Source organism: Accipiter gentilis, chromosome 23 (genome assembly GCF_929443795.1).
Source record: "Accipiter gentilis chromosome 23, bAccGen1.1, whole genome shotgun sequence".
NCBI classification, from domain to species: domain Eukaryota; kingdom Metazoa; phylum Chordata; class Aves; order Accipitriformes; family Accipitridae; genus Astur; species Astur gentilis.
This window is the reverse complement of record NC_064902.1, coordinates 2,157,753-2,180,763: the sequence shown is the minus strand read 5'-3', so window position 1 is coordinate 2,180,763 and position 23,011 is coordinate 2,157,753. Positions and strand designations below refer to the sequence as shown.

At 39.4% G+C, this 23,011-nt stretch overlaps 1 protein-coding gene across 18 annotated transcripts in view; it reads right to left on the bottom strand.

Moving 5' to 3' along the window:
• The window catches only part of IQSEC1 (IQ motif and Sec7 domain ArfGEF 1), a 359,237-nt gene that overhangs the window by 66,631 nt on the left and 269,595 nt on the right, over positions 1 to 23,011 (bottom strand). Inside the window, exon 1 of one of the 18 annotated variants that reach the window (XM_049826633.1) lies at positions 4,975 to 5,138. The exons of 16 other annotated variants lie outside the window; for them this stretch is intronic. In XM_049826633.1, coding sequence (XP_049682590.1) covers positions 4,975 to 5,039 — 65 coding nt within the window. In that variant the 5' untranslated portion in view covers positions 5,040 to 5,138. Of the gene's footprint in view, positions 1 to 4,974; positions 5,139 to 23,011 lie in introns of those variants that run through there. One more of the 18 variants, XM_049826634.1, reaches the window with a different exon arrangement.

Genomic DNA, 23,011 nt, shown 5'->3' with positions numbered 1-23,011 from the left:
ATCCTTGCTTCCTTTACACTGCATAAAGATGACCTGAAAGGTCATGTATATATCAACAAACAGAAGGAAGTTAGTTTTCTTTTCCTCTGTTCTTACCAAAACATTTAAACTCGTGATGCATCCATCCTTGTTCATCTGATAAATTTTAGGGGCGACTGAAATTTTTTTGACTAAACGATGCAAATACCCCTCAAAACAAGCTTAGGATTCTTTTTCTATTACCCTGCCCTGTACATAGCCACTTATGTAAAAGGAAGCCAAATCATAACTGTTGCATTTTGTTTGTGCTTGCACAACATAAGGCAACAGGGAAGTGGGTCCTTTGTTTTTAAGCACAAGTTTAACTTGGATGACACTGAACTACTAAAAGAATCTGATTAACAGATATACTACATCAATTTCCTGTATTAAAGGCTATCAAAGCCATCATTCTAATTTTCTGCTTCTCTGACAGGGACAAAACGGTTTGATTTTTTTGTCATACCAACGCTTGGCTTTTTAACTTTAATTTTATTAAAGACATATTTACAATAATTTCATGAAAATGTTTCTAGTCTTTTGTCTATTGTAAGGAAGCAAAAGAAGATTTATTTAGCTAAATTTGCAGTCCCCTTTAATGTAATACTAGGGCTTTGTGCTACAGTGGATTAAAGCAGCATCTGTTCCTCTCTGGAAACCTGGAGTCAAATCACAGCAGTACAGTAAACTTGCCATCTCTGCCTGCACCCTAACTAGAATTGTCTTTCCTCCAAATAAAATTCAAACAAATTCCTGAAAGACACAAGAAGAGCTATGTAACTAAAATATTTCTGGTTAATAAGTCTTGCTAAAAGAGCCCATGATCAGTAACTATTTTTGCATAACAAAGATGTAGGAAATAAACAAAATCTGTATGTACCTAAGTTTTGACATAAAATTACAATATACAGGATGCTAAAAATGAACTTCCAAATCCAGGGGTTGATTCTGCTCTTATAACTACACAGTCATCTTAGACAACAGAAATAAAGAAGCAAACCTGGGAATATGAAATTGGCCTGTGGCCCATACTTTGTTTAAACATAAATGACATCCAAACAAAGCATGGTTAACAAAAACAGCACACCAACACACTTTCTCCCCAAACCCATGATTCTTCTCTTCATAATTCCAGTTGTCCTGTTGATCAGGCAGTGTCTGGGTTAAGTGTACATCCTCACATATTTAATGTAACAAATAGAGCAATCAGGCTTCCATCTTGATTACTGTTTCTGAGGTCTCCTGCAGTTCTGTTATTAAATAAACATAAAAAGCAATAATTGATTGACAGCTAGTGTGATTAAAATATGCCTGGCTCTGAAATTAATGATAAAATTGCCATCAATTCTGACAGAAAAAGAACTTTGTAAATGCTGAAAGCACAAGAAAATCACATCCTTAACGTCCTTCACAAATTACGGTAAATCCTTACAATGAAGAGGCACAACAGGCACAACAACCCAGCTAATCTACATCTATGTATCAATAATGTTCAAAGCAACACTGTTTTCTTCTCCTCAAATTTTGGTCCTTCATAGTTTGGGTTGGTTGGTTTTTTGGGTTTGTTTTTTTTTTTGGGGGGGGGGGGGTAAGGGGATGTGGTTTTTGTTTTGTTTTTCCCAAAAATACCATATTCAAAAATACAGTAACTTGAACCATTCCTTTGCACCTGTCAGAATCATGCAGAAACTGGAAGCCGCATGGGTTTACAGCAAAGAGGATGCATTAGTTCGGTTCATGAGATTCTATGAAGGTCTAGTGGATAATTTCCATGACATCTTTATAGCATTAATATTTCCAAACTAAAGCTGCCCTGATAGCCAGCTAAATCCAATTTTACTCATTGAGAGTCACACAGCTGAGGCTAGAAAGTTAAGGCAACGCAGTGTCTTGAATTTCAGTTGGATCACCACAGAGCAGGCAAAAGGACATGTTTTACTAGAAAAGCAATATCTCACTTCCAGCACTCTTGTTTCCCAATGTTCTGCTAGAGACGCCTGAAGTCTGAGTTATGAGTGGTGTTAAACATCATGAAGCACAACAGAAATATGTGAGGAGATGTTAAACACCTACACGTAGCATTCCCACAAAAGCTGGTTTTGGTTCAGGATGACACCTTGCATCCACCAACAGAGGACTGGCTACTTTTAGGCCAGCTTTTATAACTCACAGCCACTTCTTATTGGTGTTCAGGGCAAATACAGTTTACAAGCATAATTAGAGTAATCACATAAGTGTGCTAATCAGCTATGCAATTATGAGATCTTCCTCTTCAGAAAGTTTGATCCTTGAATTGCCATCTTTATAGTTTGGAGAAAACATGATCAGTATAAAGGTAAACTGTTGTTTCAAAGTATCTGTTCCAACCAAAGTCCAAGTGCATAACCTTGAGATCCTCAAAGGCACAAAAAAATCCCAGTGATAGAAGAGTATTCTCATGAAGACTAAATATATGGAGGAATACTTTCTATAGCCATATGAATAGAAATACAGTTGTCTTGAGAGAATTTTCATTTTGCAAATATGAAATGGTCACAGGGTGAGGAAAACCATGTAAGGCCACGGGGCTGTCTATCCTAAGAAATCACTTCCCAGTTCTCAGGAGGAACACCCTGCCAACTGCTAGTGAAGAGACCTTCTCCAGCAGAGGTCTGCTTGTCCAGCAGTAATTCACTGTGTCAACTCCTAGCAACCTTCCAATATAGATCTGTAACAAGAATAACAAATCAGAGTTACTGTTCAACTTGGTATTTGTACTTTTCAGGTGAAAAACTGAATCCTTGGCTTTCTTTACCTGACAGTTGCAATTTATTCAATGAAACTGAATTACAGATTGTTTATTAACTGCACCAGGATTTCCAGAGAGCTTCTAAAGGGGCAAAGAAAGGAGTAAATGCTGTTGATACACTGAGCGCTATAATTTTCACTGGTTAGCTCCAGATCTCGTACTACAGTTAGTATCTGTGATGATAATGATTCAGGTTAGTAGAAATAGGAAAAAACCAGACGATAGCTGACTTCACACATGAAACCCCAACATTGAGCACCTATTAACTAAGAGGGGGAAAAAACCAGCTGACTATTATGTAACAGTACTCTCAATATCTGCAATTTCAGGAACTAGAACAGGACATCACAACAACAAAACAAATCTGGTACAAAAGTAGAAGTAAAATGGGAAACGGGTCGTTTCATTCAGCTTGGCTTAAGTTCTCCCAAAGCACTAGATGTAATGAATTCTGCGTTTATATGAAGGATATCTGCCACAAGAATAGACACAGTTAAATGCAACCATCCAAACTAAGTACTCAGCAATTCCTCTTTTAACACATCAGGCAGAATAATCAAGTTTAACTGAAAGGAAGTGCATAGCAATGTGCAAATGGAGGAAAAAAGTCTGAAACAATGACTGAATAACAGAACGTAACTGTGTGAGTACAAGCAAACTTGTAACTGAAGTAACATTTACTAATTATGTATTGTAGCAAGCCGTGCAAATGTAATATCACTTCTGCAAACATTACCAACTCCACCCAGAAAACTTACAAGCTCAACTTTATTATTTTCCTTAAGGGTAAAAATGAGCTTAAGGATCATTAATTGTGTGACTAAACTGTAGTATAAAACATTTTTCTTTATCAAAAAACCATTTTTCCTTTCATTTCCAGAAAAGACACTGTTGCATTCATATGTAGTTACACTGAATCTAGTCACTTCCTGCCTTTCTATTTTTCCACACACACACCCCCCCAATTTAAGATGTTGCCTATCTTTATTTAAATTGGATATTTCTTTAACAGTTGATCAGCTCAGGTTTTCATTTAATTATTTGGTGGAATAACCTTTCACAATGCATTGAAGATAAAGTGCTCATGCCAGGGTAATTATTTTAGTCCATCATAATCTACTCACAATATTGCACAAGAAAAACTAGTTCCTACATCTAGTTTTGAAGTAGCTCATGTAACACAGTACTGTGTTTTTGTGATTTTGACGCACATTATTTTAGTAGTTAATAACATCATAACAACAGAGACTGTACGTATTAACATGTCAAATCCCATTTTCTATTTTTTCTTTCATCAGTTATTCACTATCCCTACTTCAAAAGCCTTTAAACTAAACTCTCTTTTCTTTTTTTTTTTTTTTTTTTTTCTCCTCCCTTTGGCTGAGGGCATGAGTCGCAAACGATCATTACCCTAGGCAGTTATCACTGAATTTAACGCACCTTCCCGCGCTGACAGTTACACCGCCGGGTTTCCTGGTCTCTCCCCCGGTCGATTTCGGACACCGGGAACAGTATGTACCAGGGCTTTCAAGTAGAACTCGCCGCTTGTTTGACACCGGCCATGTGATTTCTTGCACTATATCAAGCTCAATGAAAAGAAGTGTTTTCATGCTTGCGTACACTCATGTATAGATCTTAGCGGCACAGCTCACGCTAAGTCAGATTACACCCTAACAGCACTTTTTCTCAAAAAGCTTCTGGCGGTTTTATACCTCATCTGCCACCGACTAGCAGCAGCGTATGCACGGGTACGCCTTTGATACCACATTTAAACGCTTGCGATTTCAAACTTGCGTCCCTGCGAGACAGACGGCAGTGTAATTCTTCCCCCCTCCTCAACCCAGGACACAAGCTCCAGAACAACACACGATCGCCAGAAAGCCGCCGCCGGCCGTAGACCGCCGTGCGTTCACGGTCACCGCGAACTTCGCAGCACCCCAGAGACAAAGGGGGTCACCCCAGCGGCAAGCCGGGCCCCCTGCCAGTCGGGAGCGGCTCTGGGCTGCCGCTCCTTACCACCTTCCCGCAACGGCGATCGCCGAGGCCGGGCGGCGACGGAGCGGAGAGCCCTTTGTGTGACAGGACGGGGCTCCCCGCCGAGCAGTGCCGGGAGGGCGCCCGGGGGTTCCCCCTCTCCCGCTCCCCGACCCCTCCCGGGCAGGGCTTACCAGCTGTCAAGCTCCAGCTCCAGCAACGACTGGGTCCTCTCCGAGCTGCAGTGCAGGCACCACATGGCTGGGCCGAAGTCGCAGGCGGGGAGCTCCGCGCCGCCACCATAGCCGCCCCTCAAGGCCGCCCCGCCCGCTCCCCTCACAGCGGCCGCGCACAGCTCGGGTTGGCGGGAGGGTGAGGGAAGGGGGGGGAAGGACGGGAGCGCGCGTACGCGCACGCGCGCGGAGGACGGTTGCCCGGGGAACGCGAGGCGCCAACGGCCGCGGCGCGCGCCCCCGCCCCCGCTCTTCCTCACGGAGCCGGTCGCCTCACGGCCCGCACCGTAACCGGGGGTCGCTTGGGCCGGCTCCGGCGGGCACCGAACGGCCCCCGGCAACGCTCAGGTAGCGCCCGAGGCCCTTCCGGAGACTAAAAACGGGGAGCGCTGGCTCGTGCCTCATTAAAACCAGAGGGCTATTAATGACAACGCAAAGGGCCTGTGCTCCGCAAGGGCGAAGTTTTTAAACAGGCTCTGGGGACTTTTACAGGAGAGGCCTTCAGAGCAAAGGTGCTGGTCAAGATTCAGGATTTTCTTTATGGTGGTCAAGGAACGTCCAACTGTTTACAGCTCTCCGTGCCCACCTCATCTGCTTAAAAAAAAAAAAAAAAAAAAAAACCACACAAAAAAACCCAAAAACACAAAACCCAATTGTCTTTTAAATTATTTTAAGTGAAAAAGTATACATGGACACTGGAGGCATCTGAGAGGGGAAGAGAAACTCCCTCCGACAAAGGGTGTGGCTGCATTTTGTCCAAGGCTTCTGGCAGCCACATTGAAACTCCCAGAGATGTCCATGGAAAGAGCAACACTAAATAGCAAAGCTAAAAATATTTCAGATGCACCAGAATAAGAATGTGAAGAAGGAATTTAGCTTGTTAAAAAAATCCTGACTCGAGGCAATGGCAGCAGCTGTGCTGGCGGCAAATATTCCAACCCCTTCTCCCTGCACTTATACCCAGGCATGCAACCAGGTGAGGAAATTGAGCGCTTTTGTCAACATCACACACATTCAAAACGGCAGCATCTGAACTTCCCTGTTGTTGTTCTGAATATTAACAGAATAATCCAAATCCTATTTACTTTCCATAAAACATCGTTTTTATATGCGTTACACTAGTATGAGATGGTTTGAGGTTCTGCAAGGCAGAAAGTGAACTATGAAACTCACAGAAAGAAAGCGCACCCAAGTTAATACATTAAGTGCTGTGGAGGCCTGGTAACAGGAGAACAACAACTTTTGGAGTAGTTGATTTAATAAAAAAATACCCACCAGAATGAGAATTTTGGATAAAAATGAGTAATTCCAAAAAGATTATAATTATTATCCTTTGTTGCTCCACTGAAACCTGACCTAGAAAGCTTGTGGATTTTGCTGCATCATGTCCTCAGTGTTCTCACAGCATTTTTAAATGGGAATGGAAAGAAACCTCCACCTCCTCCAAACACACGGTAGCTCAATAGTAAAGCTAGTTCTGGCAAGCAAGAATTCCTCACTAGAATAAAAAAAAAAAACACACAACAAAAACAAAACCCAAAAAAACTCAAAAACCACACCAACTGAATTTCATCATCACAGTATCTGACACATGAATAACAATCCTTCCTAATTTTTTTCAAGCAGATTCACCACGTAGGGATTAAAGTATTGCAAGAAATCAAGTCTAAACAGAGTTAATTGTAACTTAGTAATTCATAAATGAAAACCATCTCATGTCCTAGAATACCGTAAAAGGTGCTTTAATTTTTATATACGCCTCTTATTGTAGAAACCACACACCTGCAAATGAGAACACTGAAATTATATCATTTTCTCACACCCAATAACATTTTACACACATATTTTAACAAAAATGCTTATGCTTCATGATGCTTTCCCAGCTTTCCTCTCCCAAAGCCTAGAAAAGAAAAGGGTTTGCAGCATATCTGGAAGGTTAACCCGAGTGCTGAAGATCCAAGGAGTCAGCCAGTACCAGAACTTGTTGTCCCGAGGGAACATCATCTTATCAACTGTCTGCTCCTGCTCAAAATGCAGTCTCAGTTACTCTGCTGGTCTAAACATCAAATAATTTTGAAGAGTACTTGCTAAGTCACACTTTCTTTGGTAGAATATTCCTACAGCAATTTTAGCTTTTCCGGTCAAAAGAACAGCTGAAACTGCACCATAAAACCAGTAGATAAATAGTGCTACCTATAGGTACAAAGAAATTAGTGTTTCAAAAAATAGAGGGCCCATATGGTTAATATCATGTGATAACACAAGAAACCAAGACAAGTTTTAACTTTTGGGTTTCCTGTTTCATAGAACCCTCAAAACATCTCGTTTTCCAAATTAAGTTTCCCTTCATCAAAATAAGCATCACGTCTATGTAAGCTGGGCAAACTGTCTAACCACAGACACTCCTTGTCTTCGTTTAGATGCCAGGGTACTGGAGAAGGGGAAGCTAATTAAGCAAACAAGAACCTTTCTTGGCAGGTGGGATTGGGGGGCAGTTGGTAAGTTTACCACTAAAGGCTTCATTCGTAATCATTTGCACAATATTTAGTGCAATTTTGAGTAGGGGCAGAGCGATTTGCACTATACTTTTTAGGAATGGAAATACTCTAGCACATAAAAGCAGCACTGGCTGATCTCTGTAGTTTGGGGAAACTCAGAAGTTTAGTCAGAAACTAAAAATGTTGCTCAAACAGATCAGGTACAAGAAAGAGCGCAATGAAAGGCCCAGCTGTGCCTTTGTGCTGTATATACAACAGACCTCTTATTTACAATACATACCATGAGAGCTAATCACATCTTCCTGGATGATAAAAAGAATCAAAGCAACTTTTATGTAAACCAGTTAAACATTTGGATCAAGTGTGCATTTCGCATAGTTTCCTAAGGAAACGTTAGGCATAGATTCCAATAAGCCTGGGTTTAACTAGCTTTCAGTGAAACTCAAATACGTTAAGGAAGGACACACCTACACTGACTGTTTTGATAGTAATGTCACTGCAAGTCTATAACCAGGGACTATTTACACTGCAATGCCTACTTTCAACATCTCATGATTACGCAGACAGTCTCTTCCCTACAGAAGTTCTGGGATAGACAACAATCCCACATTTTTCTGGTCCTGACTCAATGTCCTCCTGTATCAAGCTTCATCTCTACTTGTAAACAGAGAGAAATCCAAGGCAGACATAAGCAGTCCGCAAAAGTCAACTGCTTCTTTGGAAACCAGTTTCCATTTAGAAACCAAGTGCAGACAGCTTTAGCGTGGGCCGTGAAGGAGGGTATGTACTGGAAAGGGTGGCCGAGAAGCTCTGACCTCAAAAGCAGTCACAGAGTTTTCTGAAGAATGTGCTTTTCTGAACCCACTTCAAACAATCTTCCTTCTGCAGATCTGAACACGCTAGATAAGCAAACAATCAAGCAATACTAACACATTCCTTTTCAAACACTACCTGGCTAATTGTTACAGCTTCCCTCCCACCCCCCAGTGTCAAGCATCCAGAATTGTCAATTTTGTTTCGACCATTCTGCTACAAAGTTTTTGTTAAATCAGTTCTTGTTTTAGTAAGTCTTTAAAACCTAAAGTACAGATTAAATGTCAAAATCATCTACGTATTTAACATCTTGCATGTATTCCAACAGGGGAAATTAAACACAGAAAAACAAATTCTTGCTGCACTACGCAGATGGCATTGTGGTTTCCGAGTCAAGGCAGCCTGATGCAATTATTTTTGGAGGGATTTTTTGTCTATGTTTCAACATTCCAAAACCATCTTTGTTGAACCATAATCCATAGTGCATAATCCAGTCTCCCTCACATAACAGTAACTATAATCCATACTGCATAATCCATTCTCCCTCAGGTGACAGTAATCATAATCCATAGTGCATAACCCATTCTCACTCAGGTAATCGGTGGTGATTTTTCATAGACATCAAGGCTTGGCTTTTTAGGACAATTTTTTTGTGGCATGTAGCTACATTTTTTTGCTCTCCTGACTACATAGGTGCAGTGCTTATGCAGAGGTGATGTTTCAGGCCTTAGAAGACAGGGGCAGGAGAGGCTCTTCTAACAATATGGAGCCAGTGTGGGCTTCTGTACAACTTAATCTTTATCTGCACTTTGTATAGGAAACTTTGGCAGAACCAATAGGACATACAGAGGCCATATACTCTGTTGTTATCTCACTGCTATTTTGACAACTAACTAGCATTAGAGCTGCCACCAAGATACTGTAGAAATATGTAGTGCAGGGTAAGGAGATAGGAGAGTGATTTTTTCATGTCTTAGTATCCTTATTCCTGGCAATTTCTTGGAGCACAACTAATCGTACAACACAAAGTTACCTTTGCTCCATTAAAAAAAAAAAAAAAAAATCAATGTGACTTAGAGAAAAAATTAAGGAACTAGGTAATGTCTGTGCAAGACGAAGTAAACAAAGATTTCAAACTATGAACTTATGCTCACTAGGTCAGTCCAGAAGTTTGAGGTAAATAATTCTGAAGCAAGCAGGCTGGCTGACCATGGGAAGAGCTTACTGTTAACAACTGGCTCATTCACTATAGTTGCTAGTTCATTCACTTTGCACCAGTGTAGTTTTCAGTCAGTGGGACCAGCAAACTCTACTGACAAACTTAGAAAGGCGGCTCCAATTTTGTCACTATTACCATGTTTAACAATATCTCAGTAGTGAATGTTAGACTGTTCAATCTTCCTTGCTAAAGCTAACCATATATTATTTCTAATACAGAAATACAATGCTTAGATTAAGCACGACACTGAAATTTTGGTTTATCCAGCAATTTACGTAAATCACTGTTATTTAATGTGTTAATAGCTAAGATAAAGTTTATAAACCCCCAGAGTGCAACAAACTCAATTTGTAATTATGAGCACACAGCAATTTGTATAACATGCCATCTAAATCTACAGTAATTATGACCCTGCTTAAGGGTAATTCCCAACTTAATCACATTTAATACAGCATTATTTCCAAGATCTAAAAGGCTGAAATGGGCATTTATCTTGCATTTTGCTTGAATAAAAGCAAAGGGTTACCAAGAAAAAACCCACAAGAAACTACTAGGGAGTAGTTTTCTTCCTGCAGACTATAAATACAGCCATGCAGCACTGTACGATAAAATGCATACACGGGTCAAAATACATGTCACTTCTCTCACAGTGGGCTTTGGGGTGATATTAATCCAGTTCATCCCTTGGAAAAAAATATGCTAACCCATATGTATCCTCCACCTCCTCCCTCCCATGATGAATTCTGTGCTTCTCATGCTCTCCCTGTATGCATGCTTACCTGTACACCTAACAAAAACCGTGTTCTTTAAAAAATATTGGGATATATAAGTTTCAAGGACAACGCTTTTTCACAATATTCTCTTCTGGTGCATGATGAGAATTATCCATAACAGTAATTGATTCTCTAACTGTATAAAACATAATATATTGTGATAATTTTCCCACATGACTTGGAATTACATAGGGATTCTCAAATATGCCAGGTAGTTCTTTAAAAGCTAACATATTACTGTACTTATGCCATTTTTGTGTCGCCCCAAAATGGATTGCTTATCTTCTCTCATATACATTTCTTCATTTCCTATGGCTGCATACTAATTCACTTAATTTTTTTAATGCCGATATACAAAAAATGGCATTAAAACAATAGTTACAACTTCAGTTCATTTTTTAAACTGAACTTATAAAGCCTTCAAATAAACACATCTGGGAAAAGGCTTTATGTTGTCGGTTGCTATGGAGTAGGCAAAACAATGAATCTTTGTAGTGCTTTTGCCCTCCTAAAAACAGATACAAAGCCTATTTAAGGCAAAGGAAATCTTCACTGACTTCAAGCGTTTGTAGATTTGAAACTGTACTTTTCAACTACCTGTCTCAACACACACACACCCTTTACAAAATATAAAATAGCATTATTGCTATGTGAAGGATAGGAATATTGAAGCACAAAGAGTATAAACCATAGCAGAGGAAAATGAGAATAACTCTTCACAGTCATCTTGCAGATCAGTGGGAGAACTAAAAATGAAACATATCTACACATTCTGCTGCTTTATCCCCTCCCATAAAACAAGATACTTAGCTCTACAGAGGGCGAAAAGAAAAGGGTCTGTTACTAAGCCCCTCAAAACGAACCTTGTCAGTGAAAGGCTGCGCTCTGCAGCAAACTCTCTCCTTAGCCCTGGCTAGAAGATTTAGGCAGGAGGCCTGATTTTGGAACAAGAAAGGAAATTCCACAATGATAACAATGTTTCAAAATGCTAAGATACACTGACTTATCCAGTGCGGAAGCATGCAAACGAGACAACCCTATAAACTATAGCAAGTTTTAAAAAACATAGACAAAATCTCAGCAATGAGAAAAAACAATGCAAAAAGAGGATTAGATTGCAGTCAAACTATCAGACCAAAGCCAGGATTCCTGACTCAAAATTCTCTGCTGTCAATGCTCTGACCTGGTTTTGTCCCTCAAAGTCAGTAGTTGACCCTAGATACCCTCACTTGTGTGGGGAGCTATTGTAAACTATATTAGGTGCACTAAAACAGTGACTATTTACATTCACGGGAACAACATCGGAAAAAATAACATTAGGCAGAGCTTTTATTTAGTACAGTATTTAGGTATTTCTCTCGGAGAATTCTGGAACGCTGGTCATGCTGCTTCTGAGCTGATGTTTTCATCATCTCTGATTCTGCCTCTGCTCCCTGTGGTGCAGCTCACAGCAAGACACAGTTTTGGTTTTTCACAAAATTCATGAGTTACTAGATAACTACATTTCATTATAATACTATCAAGATATTTACAATTTCTCTTGACAGATCCATAGGCACATGGAACAATTTTTTTTTGTGCAAATACCATGCAATCTCCCTTTCAAAAAAATTTAGCAGGGGGCTTTCAGCAGTCATAAATGTTGCTGAGACTCACCCCAGCAGTGAAACTATACCTGAGAAGCAGAAGCTGTGATCTAGGTCAATCAGCACTGAGCAGTGGTTCTTCAAGAGAAAACGCTTTCTTCTCACAAATCCATGGACAGAAGGATAGTGAGTGCTTGGAAATCCTCCAGAGAATAAAGGCTGACAAGGAGCCAGAAAGACCATTTAGAAAGAAGTTCATCTGTAACCCAAGAAGGCCACTCTATTATTGCCAGAAATTGTCGATCGAAATAGAGTCAAAGAGAAAGGGAAACCTTTAATCTGCATTCTTGGGAGCAATAAAGGCAGGACTCTGTATTGTGAATACAAGGTGACTCCAATTACAAGTTTGCTGATACCATTATACATGTAATAGTCCTTTGTACATATTTCACTCTTAATAGACAAGAGTGGCTCCTTCATTTTCCTCACTTGGAGTGCCACATTCTCTGATGAATCCAGAATTCCCACAGCTTAGGACGTACCTAAGCATTTGCAACACCAAGTCACTGGGTTCCAGGATTTCGCTGGCTGCGTGTTCGGTGCCACTATTGAGCAAGAGTGGTGGGCATAGAATCCATGTGGCTCAAGGTGGAAACTCAGAATGTAAGTTCTGAGAAACTCAGGATGTAAGGAATATATCCTGATGCTCTAAAACAGCAGACCTCACAGAGAGAAAGCTGAAGCCATGAGCTCCCCCTTCCAGATTGTTACTTAGTCATAATAAAAGTCTGAAAAAGTCAAGTAATTCTGCTTTACTAGAGAAGTAGCGCAGATTTGTGGTCAGATCGAGCTAGTACTGCCATGGAAAGAAGCGGCTTTACCTTCCCCTCATCTCTGCACCTTCCCTACCCCCCCTTGCAGGTGCACGTGTTCATGTTGATATGGTGGGCACAAATAGATGTAAAACAAAGCAGGTTTTGGCAGGTCCTTTGGGGTGTTTCACCTTCTATAGGGCAGAGACATTTGTCACAGTTGCGCACTGAGTAGCACTCAGTATCAATAAGACCCACTGAGTATGTACTTAAGGCACAAGAGAAAAGCAATGCAAAAGTTCGCTTTTGTTCTTTACTGCTAGGTGTTGCCTCCAAATGGGACTGGAATGGAAAGACTATTATGATTTGGGACTTTTTAATATTACAAAGTACCACTGTTAAAAAGCCATAAGAAAAATCCACTGACACCAGATGGTGCAAAACTCCATATACCACCTATGCAATAGTTAGCAGACTTGTCACTGAATAAAATATCTTTAAATGAAGTTAGACAGAACACAAACACTGAGATGATACGTATAATGCAGGTAGCTAATACACAGTATATTAATGCTCTTGAAACACCCTGTGTAAACCAACTGAAACTGAACCATCCTTTAAAAATATGCTACAGCAGAAGGTTCCCCACAGCCTCCTCTTATTTCTGCTTTCATTTTATGGCAGTAATAATGTGCTTTCTGAGAAAAGCATTTATTTGGGATTAACAGACAGCTGAGATTAACAATGCTTAGTTATGCTTCACGTCATCAACATCTCAAAAGCTCTCAATCCCCAAGAAAAGCATAGTTTTGTTTGCTTGGTATTTAATGTTTTTTTTTCCCTGTCTGGATGATTCACAAATTTAGTAAGATGAGTGTGCTTTTATGTGCATATTGGGTTTTGTGCACACACTAAAGTCAAGTAGAAAAATATATGACTGATTTTAACAATGCTTTGCTAATATTTTCTAATTCCGGAAAATACAGAAATGTGTTTCTTCAAACAAAAAATGTGAAAGAATTACAAACCCCTAAACTACAAATAGTCACTGGAAGCTTATGAAAGTAATTACTAGTCAGTATTAAAGTAAATATCTGAATGTTGCTAATTTATGTTCTGCATAGAATTGTCTTTCTACCAGTATTTGTGACATCTGGCTCTGTATAATGTGCTACATTGAGACATCATGTGTACAGTGCACACCATGTAGAAGTATGTATCTTCCGTGACTTGCCTTTCTACAAGCACCATTCTAAACCCAGAAATTTTTGTGCTTGAAGCTCAGATTGTTAGTAGTTTATTTTGATAGCAACCAAGTTTAAACTGTTACTAAAATGACAAGTATCACTGAAACGTCCCATGTATAAATTTAAAAAAATGGACTGAAATCCAATTTTAAGGCAAAGAAATCACTTTTTCACTGACTGCATATTTAAACAAATGAGTAAGAAGAAGATTATAAGGAAGGTCTTATTATTGACCTAATAAAGTTAGATTTACAGGTATTTTATGAAAATATTTTCATGGCTTCTTTAGTAGTGCATGACTCTGCAATGCAACAATTTTTAATTCAGGAAGGAAATTCATCTACATTCACATTTTGTCAAATCCATCAGCACAGAGGTGCACCGTATCACTCAGATAGAAGACTTGATTCAAATGCAGAAATATTTACAGACACGGCACTTCTTTTTGGCAATTGCACATCTTCAGGCTGATACCGCAAGTGACTGTGCCGGCACTGTAGTGTCCCTTTCCACAAAATTCAGTGAAGGCCGCATGCTTACAGTTTTATGGATAATGCAGAGGGTCATCACTAAAGAAAAACAGAACAACAAAACCACATTCCCCAGCAACGCTCACACAGCAAAATGATTTACCATACTAAGGCCACCCTAGATATATATATATAACATAGAAAACAGCTGTGGCACTGACAATACCACTGAGTGTAGTAACAAAGTCTGAGCCTCCACTAATTGACTTAAGTCCATGAACTAGATTCAGTAACCATAAAAACTCAATCCTAGAGTAAACTACACAAACAAATATTGACTTTTTCCATGGTAACCTTTACAGCTAATAGAAACTTTGAATGGTGTTTTGAGCCAGATATAAACAAAAGTAGGAGAGGAACCAATAAACACACACCTTGGAGAAATGCTCCACACTAACATGGAATGAAAAGCATTAAAAGAAGGTATATTTTTGTTCCGTAGTTTCCTGCACTGGAGCCTGGAAGCGAGCACAGCATGTTTCAGTGTCCTCTCTCTGGAATATGATGAACTCTCTGAAAAAAGGCCGGGCAGAACTGGCCATTTGCACAAGGAGATGGGACACCTCTGCCTGTCCTCTGGGTACAAACGTGCCAGCTCTGCGCTGGCTCTGAGCAGAGCTGAGACAAGGCACAGCAGCTTGTGCTCACTGTCCTGCTCACTGCCAGGTGCAGCTCCCAGCCAGCTCCCAATTCATATACCCAGAAACATATCTACGGTACAGCTCTCCCTAAACTTGAAAACAACGAAGCAAGATGTGAAAGAGTAAGATAACATTACATTACCTTTCTAGGCATAATGAAACAAGGGGAAAGAACGGATCAGAAAATACCAAATCTAAATGACAGAACTGGATTTACATCAGGCATTTAGAGGCAGCTTATATTACTACAGAGCGATCAATTCAAGCATAAGGAGACTTAAATATTTGTTCCGTTATGCTCATTCACAGACTTCCCCCTTTGCCTGTCATGCTGAGTGTGCCAGTATAGAACATAGACACATAGCTACCAGCATCTGGCTGAAAGCATACCCTCAAATTACCTTCTTTATAATACTGATGTATGCAGGTATGTTAAGGTAAAAAAGGACCAGGAAAATTCCTCTTTGAAACATTTCAGTGCAGAAAACTAATTACATTTGTTAATAAGTTAAGTGAAAGAAGAAAGACATGGCCCCACTGTTAGATCCACAGGGAATGCCCAGAAAGCAGCTCCTGTGACACAGGCCTCTATTTAAAAAGCTTATGTAAGATTTTCCTAAAACCTCTGCAAGGCATCATTAGCACAGTACCAATAGAAGAAATGATTTGCATATGACTATGCACAGTACACATTTGTTCACAGATGAACAGGATATATTTTGTTTCCTTTTGGAAATTTGTAATTCCTGAAGTTTATGACTTGCACAAGGGTTGTATTTTGGCACAACTAACTGCACTCTAAAGAGATAGTGGGTACACATCAGGGTGCTAAGTTTTCATCTTTTGAAATTATGACTTACCACAGTCCTTGTGTTAAATCTACATAAAAAAAAGAAAAAAAAATATGACGCCCCTCCCTGCCCCGGTCTTGCATATAATAAACCAGTAGTTGCTAAGGGGATAACAGAGTTGTTTCATTGAATGGCACACACCACTGCATGCCAGACAGGGCAGTCTGCCCGCAACCTGCCTTCCTTTTAGCAGCCCTCCACCTCTCTGAAGGAAAATTTCCACAGAAAACCAACCACTGCTTGCCCCAGAAGGTGATTAATAAGAGACTTATTCCTTAAGCCATAGCATATTTTAAATCACTGCCTTCAAAAGGCAAAAATGGCAAAAGAAATCGCATTTTTGTCGCCCGTAACAAAAAGGTTACTTTGCAATAAACTACATTACTGAAGGGACTTTTAACTTTTGATTGACTTTTTGCCCTGTCACAGAAAACATTTAATAAATTAAGTCTCATCTAAATCTTAGACAAAAAGAAAATGAAAAGCCATTATGCTAATTAATTACATGGTATAGTTAAGGACAGGTAGCCTCTCAAATGCAAACAGTTAATTTACAGTAAGAACCACCCCCAGGTGTCTTAGAAAAAGCTGCTAACCAATCTGGAGATTACAAACAGGAAGTAATTTGAAATGTAAATTCATTTTCTTCATCACCATAAAATGTTCTTTCCCCCCCCTCTAATCTAGGTGCCCATGCTACAAACTGCAATAACTTGGCAAATAAAAATGACCCTGAGGCAATAGAAAAAGATGAGCAACACATTGTAAATGGGTGATCTTTGGCACCCACCCTAAGATTATTCAGTAAACCAGTTTATATCATTGTTACTTATCTTCATTAATATGAAGTAAACATACTGCGGACTCAAAGGGACTCCAATTTCTCTTCCTCCTCCTCAGCTCAACACTCATAGGACTGCAAGAGCACTGGCAACTTAATCAATTCATATCCTTTCACATAACTGACTAAAGAAATTTCCTCCTTCTCTAGGGTAGAATTTATCTTGATGTGCTCAAAGCTCTGTTTGTCAAGAATCCAGAAAACTAAATTACAAGTAACATTTTATTTTGTTGATGGGATTGCACAATGGTAACTGAGGCCAGAGCATGGCCAGTTACATGCAACTGGTATCAGCTACAATAGACATAGCAGGCTAAGAAAAGATGGATGCAGTTCCAGCCAGTGCAATTCTATGGAAACCTGACCATGGCTTCCCGATATAATGAGCCTGACAGGTACTGAAAGTACAGATGAAGATGAAATAGGCTGTTTCATAGACAGGAATTCATATAGAGTCCTCAGAAGGTTTCTAGTATGAACAATATTTTTTTGGACTGCAGATGAACTCCTATCCTAAATCAAATTCAAAGCTAAGCTTCAGATGCAAAACCCACTATGCATATCCAAAGGATGGCACAGCACACTGGGGGACCAAAACAGGTGAAACCAAAGAGGTAGCACAATCTAACACGTCATTGGCAAACCTGTTTTCAGATATTTCAGATAGTTTGTTCCTGAAAAAACATGAGGATAAATTTTACTCTTGGTGAAAACCTGAGACCGAGTGAAATGTCAGCTACTGTGGCCTGTGTGCAGACTAGCCTAACACCTCCTAATTCTCCAGCAGTGTTTGAGAACATCACCGAACAGCGATGTACAGGGACCATGCCTCTATAATCCATGCCTATAATCCCAAAGAGACATTTGTAATACCTTATACTATCAAACCACCACATTACATTCACCATGAGCAGACTATTGCTTTGGGCCTGAAGTCTGTAACACAAAAATAACCTATTGAGCTAGCAGTCTGACTGCTGACATACTCACTATATAACCCAAGGAGTACACAAGTGTACTACCGTGCAAGTGTGCACTTAACCCCATGTTATTCCTCTATGTGTAATGCAGCGGTTATTCCTGGTTGCAACCCCACTGAAAAGAAGGAAAAGAGTGTACGACAACCACTTAGATGTTCAGTTATCAACTAAAAAAACTGGTATTTACGTCTAGGAAGAGAATTCTGACTTCCTAGAAATGGAAGAAAAATGAAGATAACTGTAGCTCAAAAAGAAGTTTTAGAAACCTTTCACATTTACTTGATTGGCTCACCAGCTTGGATATTATGCCATCTTTCGTTTAAATTATGAACTGCAAAGTAATTGAAACGTGAAGTATTGCACAATCAGTTTAAAATTTAATCTCAAGAAATTCAGCCATACTTGATTTAATGTTTTTTTTTTCTTCCTACAAAAAAAAAAAACAAAAACAAACCAGAGAAATTAAAGAGTTTTTAATCTCGCTACTCTGTGTTGTTTTCAGAATAACTTTCAGATACTCTCAACAACAAAATCCTCTAGTTTTTATAGGTAGATGATGACAAAAATCTTTACAAAAATAATTGTAAAAAGTTTAATGTGTCCAAACATTATCAGTTGCTCACTTTACAATCATTTCAGTAGCTTTTCTCCTACATCACTCAGCAGATTTTTGTTACCCATCACAATGAGTTTCAACAAGTAACTATTTTCAGATGCATGACAGATCTTTAACTTATAACTGCCGACAAAGATGCACCTTTATTTACATGCTTCTCTTTGTGCATATTGTAGACAAAGAATTTACGTGGGCTAAATATAAATGTGATCATTCATTTTGCTTTGACTTTACTTATAAAGTCAGGAAAGCCTACCGTGATATTCTTTAGTTGGTGATGTTTCCTCACATTTATTTTAGATTAAATATCTACTTACAAGCATTCTTTAGCTATTAAGGATGAAAATTACTTTCAGTATTGATAGCAGGAAGGTGTTTGGTGTGGTTTGGTTTTTTTATTGATCAAATTAGCTTTCACTAATGGTGAAATACTCAAAGCATGCCTTTTTGTACTGCCCTGAAACCCCTCCCATGAGCCAGAAGGAATGAAACAGTCAAACAATCTGAGCTGGAGTTATTTCAAATGGATTCTTTTCGAACTTCACAGGAAACAAGTACATTTTGAAGGATGTGGAAAGATCAGCTGAGTATGACAATCTAAATTTTTTTTTTTTTTTCCCTAGAATGGATACCGTGTAAGTGCCCAATGGCATCTATCAAGCCTTTCCCAAGACACACGAATAACCTGAGAAGATGACAATTGCTCATTTCTGCACAAACACCTGGTTAGTACTACACTGAGCCATGGGATGAAGCGACAGACAGACAAGACTCCCCAACCACATCTGTATGAAAACTGAAAGGAAACATGAACTGTTCTTAGGCATCCATTTTTCAAAGCTCCTGCCATTATCCTTCAATGATACAGAGTTGGGAGGCTGGGCTTCTTTGTTTGTTAAGTCTGAAAAAGCATTCAAATGGTGACGCAAACTGCAAGTACCCGCATATGTTACGTGCTGTATTTTGTAGCATTAGGATTCTTGAAAGGAAGTTGCCGCTTAGAACAGTTGAAAGGAAGAAGCAAAATTAACATTGAAGAAAGGTGAAGCCTGACACACAGTGACAGAACATTCACTGCTACTGTGACCCCTTCAGGCTGGCCTTCAATCAGCTACAACATGCCTAAAACATAACCGTAAGAGCTCTGTCAAAAACCTGCCCATTTCCCAGACCTAGATTTACCCTCCCTACAATGCAAACAAATATATGTAAAGCAATAAACCCCCAAATGTTTAAAATAAAAAGCCCTGAATTCTAGCCTCACAACAGTATTTCATGCAGAAAGTGGAATTTAGTGCAATTGCTGCTTCTGTCTGGATGCTCAGAAACAAGATTTCTCTTTCAAATGGTAATGATGCTACAACTTTCAATCCTGCTCACAGACAGGACACAGAACGTACATGTTAACAAGAAAACCATCATTCATTGTTTCTCCCAATTTTCAGATGTTGTTTTACTGTGCAGTGCAATATACCACCCAAGTTCCTTCTCTCCTCCTTTTCCTCCACCACCCAAACACAAGTTGAACAGTCTGTCACAAATTACAATCTCCTTTTAAGTCAAAGATACACTCTTGAGCAGACATCTGGTGAAAATTCCTGCATATGCTGTGCATGGCTTTACATAATGCTACGGTGGTCCTGCAAGGAATATAATGGTACATACATTCTTCAATTAATTAGTTTCTAAAAATGAAGGATTAATTCTTTGAAACCTGTAAGGTTTTCAAATAAAAATAATTTCTAGTCTGTTATGGATTTTATTATACCACGTAAATCACCATATAAAAATCTTTACTCAGACTAATTCCAACTGCATGTCAGATTTTCTCTATCCAGAATAAATTTTTCCTCAGAATACTCAGCTCTGTATTTAGAGGGCTCTGCGTGCCCATGACCTCACACACACAAATTCAACATAAAGCATTACATGAGTGCATCTACAAGTATGTGATATCAACATAAAAAGGCAGGCAATAAGTCTTCAAAAAAATTCAGTTTCATTTCGGAGCACATATTTTTGCATTTATGCTTTTCAGAACATGCTGACTCACGTGTACAGCTGTGGTTGACAGAACAGCATCTCTTTTTTAGGTGGCAATTCCCTCTGTGTTTGTGAAGGAAGTAGAGAAGACCTGACTTCACATGAGAGCAAAAGCTGCAGAATTCAGATATAAATGCTAGCTAACAAGTCTTTCTGGAAGTCTGGTAACCACAGTTAGTGCTTTCAATAGCTCTGCTAGCAGAGAAAAGTTTGGCAAAATCCCAGATAGGGGACAAACGCCTGAAGCAAGTTAGCTTCTGCTACAGGAAGCATCCGGAAATACACTGAATGTTCGAAGTCTGTATCATTCAAAACATAATTTAATCAATTTACCAAAGCCATTAGAACGTTCCCCTCTGGGTGAAAGGCAAAGGCACAAAAAAGCACCTCATCTTGGCTCATTTCTATAAAGTGTGGTCAGACTTACTCTAATCAAGAAGCCAGACAAAAATGAGCACGATGCTGAAATTAAGTTTGCCAGGCTGCTCTAATAAGAGAATTTAAGATGTGATTTTTATTTTATGTATACACTGTTAGTTGGTGCATGTAGCCATGTTTTGACAGCTTTCTCTGCACCATTCTCTCTTTTTGGACCTCAGTGGGCTTATTAAAATTAAGTCACCCAGACTCTGCCATGCTGTCAATACAACAGTTATATAAACCTGCTTTAATTTTATTTGTTGTGTTGAAAACCAGGAGGCGGTTAGCTGATCTTGCTACTACAGACAGTTCTGAAATAATATTAATATTCCACGGGCTCAACCAACAGGCACATCAGCATTGCCAATCATAACCAGATGCAAGCTCCTCAGCAGCAGCAAAAGCACCAGCTTCATGGGAGCTGGCCCCTCAGCAATCACTGCAGGCTCACGCTGCCTGGCTCAGGCTCTGCAGCTGCCTCCACAGCAGAGAAATCAGGACGGGACTGAGACACCCACCGGAGCAGCAAAGTCCGTATCGAGCTATTCGCCGAGGTAGCTACATAGCTACCGATAAACAGTTCGGCTCCAACGAGTGAAGATGCTTAGGTTTACCATTATTGCTATATTTACAGCTAAAAGTATAATATACATCAGGTATAAACCCTGAAATCTATATACACCTCTGGGCGACTGTTCCTAAAAAGCTGTAAATCTAAAGCTCTCTAAGAAGCAAGCAATATCAAAAATAGAAGTTAAAGTTTGCTGGGGGAAACCACTTCTTCTCTTAGTCTTCTGTTTCTACTTAAATGGTACAAATGATATGGATTTTCCAATTAATTACATTAAAATACATAAAGCTTATGATTTCTGATAAAAAGCTCAATATGGATGCACATTTTTGTTTTGTAGTATGGAAAGGCTGGTGTATAAATAATCCAAGCAGCCTTTCAGGTTGAACCAAGACAATGTCATAATTCCTCAAGTAGGATAATAATACCACATAGCTGACAGTAAGCAGAATAACCTTAGAAGCTTGAGACAGGTGCTGAGAAAAGCTGGAACAAAGCCTCTACTGAAATAGCTCAGTATTTATACCCAGCTTCTATAAGAATATTCTGAGAGATAAAACTGAACTACCTTTGGTTGATGAAAGCAGAAACAATTTTAGCTTTGAGAAACACGTCTCTCTGCTTCTTTCTGTTGATGTAAATCTGGCATTTTAGATTAAAATTCTGCAGCCAAATAGACTAGGTATTATTTCACCTGACACTGCTAAAGAGCATTTGGGTCAGTCTGCATAAAGAGTCACAGCTTTCCTGATGCCAGCGTTTTGGCACGCTGTCTGCCTTTGCACGGTTTCTCCTGCTACTCTCTGATTAAGTTGTCATTTTCCCCCAGGAGAGAATTGAAGATCAGGTGACACACTATGCATTTTGCCTAAGTTGTATTGTTGTAGAAAAGTAAAAGTCTATCAATATTTACTTTGGGAAATGTTTTTCCTTAAATCTCTCAGATACATCTTGCTAGAACTTACTCCTGGCTGGCAAGAGTGCACTGTGTAATCACTGTCAGGATGATTAAGTAAGGTACCTGCTCTTTCATGGACAAATTTGCATTGAAATCATCCTGCTGCAGTGGGGAAATGGCACAGCAGCTTTGCATAAAGCCTTCCCTGAACAAAAGGTTTAAGCATCTTTAGGTACTGTGCCTTATCCTAAGATGAAGATAGTATTCTGGATGTACAAATATACATATGGATAAACAAGACAGGGTTTTTTTTAGGGCATGAAATACCAAGAAGATTATTAGCAGCAGTATTATTTATCTGTGTTTTTCCAATATGGCTTGTTTCAGAATTTCTCTTGATTTACAGATGAATAATGAAACAGGTATGCAACTTACTGAGGTAAAAGCATACAAAACAAAGGGAGAAACACTGGTGAATGAGACAAAAATACAGTAAATGTATTCAGCGATGTCCAACACTTGCATAAAACTTTGTACTTCCATTGAAACTGCAATGGCTGTTATCAAACAGCAGCTGAGTATCCCTACTGATGCGACCTAGAACCACCGTGTTATTTTGTTCACATTTTCTAAACTATAGAAAGAAAACAGTGAATTTA